The 11,354-nt window shown below is 49.6% G+C and overlaps 1 protein-coding gene across 1 annotated transcript in view; it reads left to right on the forward strand.

Moving 5' to 3' along the window:
• Positions 1–11,237, forward strand: part of LOC115314436 (mucin-2) — a 106,614-nt gene extending 95,377 nt beyond the window's left edge. Inside the window, exons 3-4 of the mRNA XM_029973506.4 lie at positions 7,194–7,394; positions 8,915–11,237. Coding sequence (XP_029829366.3) covers positions 7,194–7,394; positions 8,915–11,189 — 2,476 coding nt within the window. The 3' untranslated portion in view covers positions 11,190–11,237. The remainder of the gene's footprint in view (positions 1–7,193; positions 7,395–8,914) is intronic.
• The last annotated feature ends 117 nt before the right edge of the window (positions 11,238–11,354 follow it).

The following is an 11,354-nucleotide window of genomic DNA, read 5'->3' on the forward strand; positions in this document are numbered from 1 at the left end:
AATTTGTTCAGAAAAAAAAAAAAAAAAAAAGTTACAAACATTTTATTGAGCGTTGGAACCAAAGCGTTAGCTCACCTTCCAAAGCACGCTTTAAGATTCATGAAATCTTCAAATAAGCTCATTAAAACAAATTATCGAATGTAAGTTTTTTTTTTGTTTTTTTTTTTAAGCATCCAGAACGTGGGTTGTGCGGCGAACCAAGAGATCGAAATGTCTGCTCCGCAGATGTCGCTTCTCCGCAGTGCAGAGAATCGCAGTGAGAAGCGCACTCAACGGAGCTATCCAGCCCGCCAGAACAAATCGGAAGCTATTTGAAATATTACGGAACTCACCAGTGCTGTCAGTTTTCGATACCGAAAACCAAATTGAATAGTATGTCATTCGAAACGGTATTCGAAAATTTGCAAAAATTCACGGAAGCCTACCACCGTAAAGATCCGACAGCGTATCAGGCCCGTGCTATTCGTTTTAGTTTTGAGATAGTGAAGTGAACTGTTAGCGCAATGTTGTCGCCAATAACTGACACCGCAGTAAAGGTCACCAAGATGTGGAAGGATAAGCACAGAAACAGTTTGGCGCAAGCGGCGCAGTAGTCTCACGTCACTTTAATTATTACTTTACACTCGCAATTTGACGCCCGTCGCGATGGACATGCAATGCTATCCCGAAGGAATCATTTCGTTTGTTCAAAAGTACTTATGTTGTTTTTTTGTTGTTGTTTTTTTTAATTAATTTTAGTCGTTCCTGAAACACCGTGCATACTTTACTCAACACTTCAACGAATATGCCGGCAAACCACGCTATTTAGTGACAATCAGAAACACTCTCGTACCAGTTTAGCATTTTAAGATAGTTCTCAGTCACCGACTTTATTGACAGGATATATTTTGAGCCCTATAGAGGCGCGGAAGTGGGTATTCGTTGGCGAGAGACATGGCCGTGGGGATTCACCGGTGTCTGTAAAACACACGCGCGAGCAACAAGCGACCCTATAAGAGCAGTAATACGCGACGCACACTGTGCAGTGGACCCCTCGTGGGAGTTCACGCAACCATTAGAGGAAAGGAAAACAAAAACAAACAAAAAAGACAGGACGACACCAGGGGGTATACGAACACCACAGCGGCGCCAGGAAGCTCAGAAGAGTTCATCCAACGCCGAGGCGGCAATCAGCGTAGGAAGTGCACGCAGCGTCGCGCTACCGTCCACGCCGGTAAAACAAAAGAAGGTGGTGGTGTCTTTCCTTTTTCTTTTTTGGTCTTAGCATTTTTTCGTAGACTTAACGGTGGCGGCAGTGTGTTGTCGGGTCTCAGCTGCCTCTTGGTCGCCGTTTCTGTGCCGCTTTCTTTTTCGTAATTAGTGGGGCCGCATTGTCGACTGTCCCTTCGCGAGTCGCCGGACGAGATTTTCCGTTCAGGACGCGAGACGCGCGCGCGCTGGAACCGGAACTGGTAGTTTGGTGCGAGATGTTGTCTTTCCGGGAGGGGAGAGCTTCAGACCTTCGGTTATTTAGCACGCCTGGTCTTGGCGGAGGGCGACGCGTGGCGGAGAATCACGCGAGAGGCGGGCAACTAAACAAAGCTCATATCGTAAAAATAACAAAAAAGAACTCTTGAAAAAAAAATCACGCGTATGATAAACAGTGAAAAGCCTGAAGCTTGCTCCATAGGGTGCGATATTGCGTGCGATTTCGCATTTAAGACGTCGCTTGTGCAGCAAAAAGAAAACGTGGTGGAGGCTGTGGTGTTTAACGTCGCAACTGCAAAATCTTAGTCAAACTCGCAACGTGCGAATTAAGTAAAATCATATCATGTGAATTAAGGTGGAGGCAGCGTAAGGTAGTGCGATTTCTAGCAAAACAGATTGAGCGAAACCGCAATGGCATCATCATCATTGACGTTGAGAAGAAGAGATGATGATAATGATAATGGCGGTGTGGTTTCGCGGGGGGGGGGGGGGGGGGGGAATAACACATGGTTTGAAATATCTTTAATGTTACAAAACAACCGAAAGAAACAAGCGTTCACCTGGCGACTACATAAGACCCGAAGCTCTCGATTGGGGTCCTGATACTCGCATGGTTCGAAACGCCCATTGCTCAGCAACAGGGTAAACGGGGTGAAATGCTTCATGAAGGGTGCAAGCGGAATGAAGGGGACTCTTATGCCCGTGCCACACGGGCAACTCGAATGCCATTTACGACGAATGACATTCGTGTGATCAACGAATCGGCTCGCGATGTGTCGCGCGTGGAACGCACCACGCTCGGAGTGTGGCGGGCTGACTGGCCGATCGTTCAAATGTCATTCGTTGTAAATGGCATTCGAGTTGCCCGTGCGGCACGGGCATTAGTTTTCCCTAGCGTAATTTTGTTTACCGTTTTGTTGTCATGATCTGTCTGGTGCGTGCTGAATGCCAGTATTCCGAATATTCACACGACACTCTCAAATCGGTAGTGGACATAAACTTGCTTTATTACGTATCCCTTTTTTTTTTTCTTCTGATAATTAAAACGTTTTCTCACTCACTCCAACAACAAAATGGCGGATTGACGTCATGTTAAAGCACCCTACTTATCAACGTTATTGGAGCAAGCTCAGTTTCGCAGCTCCGCCTGCGACGTGGGCTCAGTGGCGGTCACGGTAACTAGCAGCGCTGCAGTCGAGTCTTACTTCCGGATTGTCTAGCCCGCCAAATTTGAATAGCAGTAGCTGAGCTTGGGCGAGTTGGTGATTCAAACTAACACTTCACAGCGCAAGGAAACAGACGCACACAAAAATAAATTTCAAACACTCAAAGAAAAAACTCTCACACAGTGCTGACTCTCAACTCCGCCGTGTATTACACTTCATCTTCATCATCTTTTTTTTTTTTCGCTATTATACACATAAACGTAAAAAAAAAAAAAGAATAAAAATGAAAAGGAAGCTCTTAACGCGGTGGTTGCAGACGACGCACGAGACAGGGAAGTAAGAATCGACTGCAGCGCCGCTAGTTCTCGTGACCGCCACCAGGGCCGCTTGCCTCCGCAGGCTGAGATGTTTCGGTGGCGCCCTCTTATGATTTCTCTCCGTGACGTCACGACTGGGATTTGCCTCGCCGTGACGTCACCTGTTGTTATTTTGGCTACTTACTATCGGCTGCGACGACAAGTTCGATGGTGTGTTTAAAAAGCACGGTAGAAGCTAGGAGCCATCGCGATCCGAAACTAACACCGTCAAAGTTGACAATCTGACAGTGTTCATATGCCCATGGTTTGGCCAATCGTGGAAAGCTGATCACAGCGACGCTTTTGGCCGCGCACATCGCTAAACTGAGCTTGCTCCAGTAACGTTGCTATTCACTATCGGGCCAATGTGGCGCTCTTGGGCAGGTCGTGCCGTGCCATGTGCCAGTTCAACGCACAACGCTCGGGTTTCAGCAGGCAAGCATCGGACTCAAATGGTTTGCCCCGATTTTTATTCGCTACGTTTCAAACCTATACGGCGATGAGCTGGCGTAAGCGAGCTTCCAGATGTTTTACCTTCGGGCAAGCGATGGAAGGACAGGTGGCAGACATCATGTGCGAATTATTGTAAAGTTCTCACGCATAGCGCTCGCTCTGTAAAACGGCTGTGTACGTGGGCGCCCGCTAATTCTAGCAATTAGGTGTTCTTTTGTTTTGTTTTGTTTTTTTTACAGCGGAGCTGTTAAGGGCTAGTTTCCCCAGGATCGTGTCCTTCGCAAAGAAGCGAAGACACCCAACCCTGGACACCTGCCACCCTCTATGAGCGACGGCGGCAAGCCACGTATCTGGTAGCCGCCGTCGCTCATAGATGGCGGCAGCCTTTCCACTCTGGCTTGCCGACTTGATTACTGTCCATTGTACAGCTCCGCTGGTTTTCCTTTTTCAACAAATTAAGCTGACACGCAAATGGCTCGGCGCACCTAAACGTGTTTGTAACAGTCTCGGATAAAATTTGGATCTCGCACACCGGCTCCCCTGCGTTTTCGCACTTTCCACCAAATGTATCAACACTAAACTGTCTGAGCTGTCCTTATCTTTGTGCTTTACTGCCAGCTCGACTGTCCTTCGAGGTATGCGCAACTTTCGCGGGCTCGCTTTACTGCGAACGTTCTATCCTCACCAAGCTTACTGGTCCAAAAGTAATTTAAATAATTACGTAACGTATGACTTGGGCTGCTCAAAATCAAGGCGTAATCGTTTATCCTGAATTCCGCACACCATCTCGGCAAGACGACCAAAGCCCAACGTTGACCAAAGCCAACGTAAGCGCTGCTTCTTTTTCCTCTTCTCTCGAATACCGGAAAGAGGAAGTCGGCGGTCCCAGCTGCGAGTAACGGTTATGGCGTCGTCCGAAGCGCTGTTCCAGACGCTTCCCAAACGCACACAGGATCACGACGGTGCAGGGCCCATTGCGAAAATGACCGCTTGCTGCAAAGACTTGTATTTGTCGTCTGATGCTTGGGAGAACTTGTATAACGGTCACGACGGCCTCAAATGTCTATCGCTATTGCGACGGCGGTAAACCTGCTGTATTGTCTTTAACCACAGTACTGGAAAGCTGCTGGCTGTCCAGCACGGTACATCGGTTAAACGCCCCATATTGCCGCGCGCGCAGCTAGCCGAGAAGGCAGCGCGCCCGTGGCCGAATGGTTATCGTAAGCACAGTGAGGGAGCAGGTGAGCTGGTGTAAGTTTACCGTTATGCTTAAACACCTGAGGCTGGGTGTGAAAGAATCTTGAAACGTTGAACTGAGACGTCGTCTAACTTTTTTTCCTGTCTCATCTACTTTTGGTTGTTTCAATGTTGTTTTTTTCTCCACATCCACTCTCGGGTGTTTTAAAATAATAGTTATCGTGCCTGGCTCCCACGCAAAGGGCCGAGGTTCGATGCCTGGGAGCGGACGCACCTTTTCGTTATTTCTGTAAATGTTGCGTTCTGGTGTATATTCGAGAATTCTCTTGCTTATGCAAGCTCCGAATGTCCTATACGCGCCGAACCTTCTGTGCCGGTTGTTTCAGAAGCCCGCGCGTGTAAGCACATAGGGAGCTCCGCGTGGCGAACCGGAGTCAGTCTCGCCCCAGCGCTCGATCCTGTTGTTTCACCGACATCGACGCCTCATCATTTGTCATTCGTGACAATATCTTCTCGTATGTAGCTTTCAGTGGGTGGAGCGGATATGGGACTACAAACGGAACGTTGCGCACGACTACTCTCAAAGCGCGAACCACTTCATTTTGTTAGCGACTTTTAGCAAACCGTTACCGCGTTCCGCGTACTGCACTAAACAGAGGGGCGCGCGCTTAAAAGCATGCTTTAGAGGCTCCAGTAGTGCGGTACCCGAAACATGGTAACGGTTTTCCAAAAGCCCCTAACTACTGAACTCTTTGTACGTTACAGTACTTTCAAAAGATAGCTTTATATGGGAATCCAGCAAGGGGGGTGCTTGGTCGTGTTAGTGTTGGTCGCGCTGTAGCAAGGTCATGGGAGAGTCAAGGAAGAGAGTGCCACCGACAGAGCGCAGCTGTTGGAGTAACGTCATAGAGAGCGCGACCAATGGCGTTGTGCCGGGCAGGGTGTGCGTGAGTATTTGGGGAGAAGGGGGAGTAATTAGGGAGTTTTCCTAGACCGCGTTTCCTCCTCCGCTAAGCCCTCCGCAACGAAGAAGCCGCTACTGCCCCTGCGCGCCGATAGCCTTGGCTGTACAGTTCCGGGCATCGTTGCGGGTTGCGGAGAGCCGCTGCGGGACGGCAAAAACGACCTACGGAAACTCCCTATTGGCGCGCTAACGCTTCCCTCTCTTTCTCCCCCTCCCCTCTATTGAGTGGGAATGGGGCTGCGCAGAAGGGTAGGAACTGCGTATTACTAGTAGCAAAATCTATACTCGCATACGCCTCAAAAACCATAGAAAAAAATAGAAAAAAAGTTCGGCTTTTTACGGAACGCTAATGCCCCCCTTTATGCGTTAAGATATATGCACGTGCATCTTCGGTTAGCTGTTATTTTATTAGGGCGTACACGTTTCAAGAGCCAAAAACATCGCTTTAAATAAAAATAAGAAAACAAAACCTTGTATAAACTACTTCGCGCGGCGCACGAATAATGCGCATCAGGCGCGGTACCCCCATCAGGTACTATCGAGCTTTTGTTGCATTTGACAGAATGACTATCAGGCGACCTTTTTATAGTTTTGTACACTCAATTCTCTAATCTGCTCTTCTGGTCAGGTTTCACGACATGTGCGTTAGAACGATATTCTTAAAAAGAGACAGCTCGATGACGGATCTTTCCGATTCTATCTACGTAACAGTTCATTAACCAAGCGAAGTAGTACTATACCTCTCTTCACCGGAAGGGTCGTGGCTCTGCAGTCACGTTCCTATTAGAGAACACGACAATGGGTCGCGTGCTCGAACCTCAGAGCCGCTTCCTTCAATTACCGTAAATCAAAAAAAAAAAAAAAAAAAAAAAAAAGATGGTTGTGGCTTGTTTTTGTCACCTTGGCATCACTGTGATGTCTCCTGTTTGGGAGAAGAAACGTCTAATCAAACTGTTATTCTTGTGATTCTCTACAAATTAACTATAAGAGTAATACAAACTTTCTATGGAGAGGTTTGCACCACCCGCCGGTCTAAATCCCAATCCCACTGGGGGCCTAACTACCTACGGTACTAGTTTCTTTTCACAATTGCTGCGAACCCTCTTGGGCCACCTCATTTCTGTCAGAAATTTCGAAGACATTTTTTTTTTTTGGTCACGATCACGAGCCCTTTTCTTTCTATCACGGCGATTCAGTGCGAGTGACACTGGTCAAGAAGTTTCCCTGCCCATTGCAGTAGTTCTTGAGGCCACCAAGGCGCGATTGTTCAATATATTTGTTTGTGTTTTCGCCAGAAATGTCAGCCTCTGCCTTTTTTTCCTTCTCTGTGACTATAGTCGACGACAGGAATGAGGGCGAGACCGACAGGGCTTCTCTTCCAAATGCCCAGCCTCCGGGACGCACCCGTGGCCGTCCTTCGTGCTTTGGCTGCGCGTGCACGCTTTAGGCTCACGAGACGCCGAAGCACCATCAAAAGCAGGAAGCTCGCGCTAGAGGCGGAAAACTGAAGGACCTCCCTTCCATTCTAATCCCGTCACTGACTATAGTCGTGAGCTCACGATGTGTTTGTCCACGCGTGCGCGTTTGCAGGTGTCCACGGCTGCAGAACCGGCCGACACTCATGTGCGATATCATCGAGGACAAGAGGCTCCCTTTCCCGGCCTGCTGTCCCCGCATGATCTGCCAGAGGCACAAGAAGCAGCCTCCCCCGACGCAAACCAAGCTCAAGCCCTTCACGCCGCACGCCACTGTCGACAAGGAGCTCAGGAAGATACCCTTCGTGCTCAAGAGGCGAGTAGTTGCTTTATAGAAAGGGGAGATCACTCAAAATTAGGCTGATGACCCCAGCTGTGAAGTCGTAAATTGTCTTCTATTACTTCTTTTATATTTTCTGTAGAGGAAGCTCTAGTTGGAATTAAGAGTAGTCAACTTCCGTCACCAGCTGATTTTGCAGAGTGACGAATGTTCACCCCTCCCTGCGTCGGCTCCACAACTTCCGTGTCCGTGCCGCAGCTAGAGCGAAAGGATCGACGTCATGGGTGCTCTCTACTCCTCGCACCGTAGCGCACCACTATGCATATTTAATCGAAATTTCGCATCACGGCTACACCCATAATGGATTCCAGCCTCAATTCTCCAACTACATTATGCCCCAAAATAAAAACGTTAAACGTTTGAGTTCTTTTTTTTTTTTTTTTACAGAAGCTAGTTAATTATCTAATTGTGCCTCGTTTTTAGAGGCCCCCATGACCCCCAACTTAGCCCCGGGGCTAAAGTTAGAGCCATGTTTTTTTATCGATTCTAGTGTTCGTCGAATCCTCTTCCTAATGGCATTCGGCTCTCACGAGTAACACACACTCTCCTAATAAAGAGTTAGGTGATACTCCCAAGGCTCGTTCACACTCTTGCAACCGAGTACGACAGAGAGAGACCAGACCGGTTTTTAAGCCTCTTGCGATCTCTTAGGACCAGCTCCGCTGTAGCGCATCCGGTCCTAAGAAGTCGCAAAAGGCTTAAAAACCGGTCTGGTCGCTCTCGGTCTTACTGGGTCGCAAGAGTGTGAACGGGACTTTATTTCGGTTGCATATGTGTAAACGGCGCGTAAAACACGTGCCCATAACTTGGCAAAGGGCGAACGCTATGCTTTCGAGGACTAATCTGTAACGGTGCGTAGCACAGAACAGCTAAGCACAGGAGGGTGCCCTCCGATGGCCTGTTGCCACGTGCCATGCTCGGACGGTCTGGTTCGCTGGGATCGTGGCTCTCGCCGCTAGCACCTAATAATCAAAACTAAGTGCATATGCTGAGCAAGGTGTATCTCTGACAGAGGGTTCAATATTCTGTGAAAATTAACATCTAAAACGAAAGAGGCTTAGACTCAAATACAGCCCAGATCACATTTTATGAGAAACGAAAAAAAAAAAAAAAAGTCATACACCAACGCGGGACTTCGACGTCATGCTGCTGCGGTGGCGCTGCCATCACGCGAATCTGGCCGTTGGGAATACGCCGACTTGTTGTAAACAGCATGTTGGTTTAATGGTTTCTAATGTCCAATACTATTAAGCGCTGTTCACATATATGCGACCGAGAGACCAGACAGGTTTTTAAGCCTCTTCGACGTCTTAGGACCGGATGCGCTGCAGCGGAGCTGGTCCTAAGACATCGCAAGAGGCTTAAAAACCGGTCTGGTCTCTCTGTCTTACTCGGTCGCAAGAATGTGAACAAGCCTTTATGCTCATAGTGTTTCGTGCAAGAAAAGTGCAGATACACAAGGCGAAATATTGCATTTAATTTTTTCTCGTTTCTAGGTTCCTTGAAGTTCAAAACACAACCCTGCTCGACGCCATCATCCTGAACCGGATCAAAGCATTAGAGGCAGCCGCGAATGCCAGCGTCGTTTACATGGGACAAACATTCAACATGTCCTTCAATGGCTCTTCTGACGTCGATGGCTTCTCAGAGGCTGCCCTCACAACGGAAGGACCAGGAACCACGACACAGGACACCACGCCTTTCGCCACAACAGAAGACACTGTCACGACTCCATCGCCGACACCGTCGACCACAGCCCAAACTGTGCAGGTAACGACCACCACTACAGAGGCCCCGGTCGTAATCCTCAACGGAAGCGGATTCCAAAGCGAGTCCCTGGAGTTCCAGCCACGCCAGAATGTATCCATAGACGACGATGAACTGTCCTTCCTCAACGATGCCCCGCTGGTTCCGGCCGACGACACCACACCACCGAGTCAGCCGGAAACTGCAAAGACCACTACCGTTGAGAAAACAACATCAGAGACGGCCACAACCAGGCCCGACGTTGTTCCGGTGACATCTGCTATCAAGGTCACGACAGAAGTTACGGAATCTGTCCCAGCGAGTCCAACTGAACATACTACAACCACAGAAGTGCACGACACAACCAGGACCGTCGCCCTCACGGTGCCAGAGTCGATATTCCACACGACGATCCTGCCTTCCACAGAGCCACCTACAACCACCACCGCTGCCCCCGTGCAAGACGAGCTCAAGACGAAGTCCACTCCTGGTGGAAAGAAGGACTCGAACTTGCCCACTATCCTGAGGTCTCTGGTGGACAATGTCTTCGACTACTACGACTACATCGACTACTACGTCCCAGGTCAGAAGAGAAACGCATCATCTACACAAGAGAAGGAAGCAGGTGCCGTGGAACGAAGGAAGATTCCCGAGTCCATGATGGAGCTAGTGAAGGAGCAGCTCACCAAGCAGACAACCAGGAATGAGACCGTTGCAACCGACGGCAACGAGGAGCTTCCGCAGGGGGACCAGCCATCCAGTGAGGAGCCAGAGACTACTACCGCAGACCCCGATGACCAGGAACTCCAGAAGGAGCTTGTAACCAAGGTGGAAGTTGACCTTCATCGCGTGCCAAAGCTGGGCTCGCAGGAAGACAGCACTAGGGCACCAGCGACTACGGCGACCACCGCGGTGACACAAGCGACAACCACGAAGGCTGTACCTATCACAACCGAGACTACCAAGGCTTCTGAAAGGCCCGTTTCAACCACAGCTACCGAGCAGCAGGTAAGGACTGAACAAACGACGGAGGCTTCAATCAATCTCGTCAAAAGCGCAGGTGCCGAACAACCCAGGAGGGGCATAAACCTGTTGATTGAAAACCTGGCGGCTCCAGAGCCGGAGCAAAGCTCCACGACTGGAGCTACAACAGCAAGCTCCATAACCACACAAGCCCCAACCACTATAACTACAACAACCCAAGCTCCACAGACGCCAGCATCTACAACGCAGGAAGCAACCACGGCAACGCCCACAACACCAGAAGCAACGGAGCCCCCCGCAACCCCACGGGCATCAACGACGACAACGGTGGCCCCTACAACCAGACCAGCAACCACGCTAGCAATTAGAACCGTCCCCTTTGAAGTCGTCACCACGAATGCACCCCGAACAACTCAAACAGCTGTCACAACTCAGACCCCGTCATCAACGACAGTTCCTCCCACAACCACCACTTCGCCGGCTACTTCCGCGCCTACAACGCCAAAACCAACCAGCCATCGTGCCGAAACAGATGCTACCATAACCGAGGTTCAAAGTACACAGACAAACGCACCCACATCATCTGGAACCCCAACGACATCTGCACCAACCAATGCACCGTCCACCGGAGATGTGCTCATAACCAAGACTGCTCCCCCACTTTCAAGTGAATCCCTCATAGCTGACCGACGAAATGCAACGGTCACACCGCTGCTAACCACACCAGAAGCAACGACTGTTGGTGTCACGACATCCACGACGACACCGGCTCCCTCGACAGTGAAGCTGACAACGCAGCAAGCCAAGCAGTCCGCCGCCACGGGCTCGAACCTCAAAACTGAGAGGACCCAGAAGACTGTCAACGGGACTACCAAGTCACCAAATGCGCCGTCGCAAAACAATGACGTCGAGTACATCGACTACGTGTACTACTACGACTATGTTGACATTCCGGACAACTCGACGACCAATGGAACAAGCTCGTCCAGAAACAGCACGGGTGTACAGCCGACCCAGCTTAAACAGAATGTGACCCAGTGAGCTTCTACGTGCAAGGTATAGAAGAAGCGCCATCGAAAGAAACAAACTCTGGATGATGTTCTTGATTGCTTGATCTATTTAAGACCTTGGATGGGCTAAAAGCAGCACAGAGGGAGCAACTGCTTTGAAAGAGAATGTGATGGTGGCAGAGAACTGTGTGTAGTC

Source organism: Ixodes scapularis, unplaced genomic scaffold (assembly GCF_016920785.2).
Source record: "Ixodes scapularis isolate PalLabHiFi unplaced genomic scaffold, ASM1692078v2 PGA_scaffold7__128_contigs__length_106722199, whole genome shotgun sequence".
NCBI classification, from domain to species: Eukaryota; Metazoa; Arthropoda; class Arachnida; order Ixodida; family Ixodidae; genus Ixodes; species Ixodes scapularis.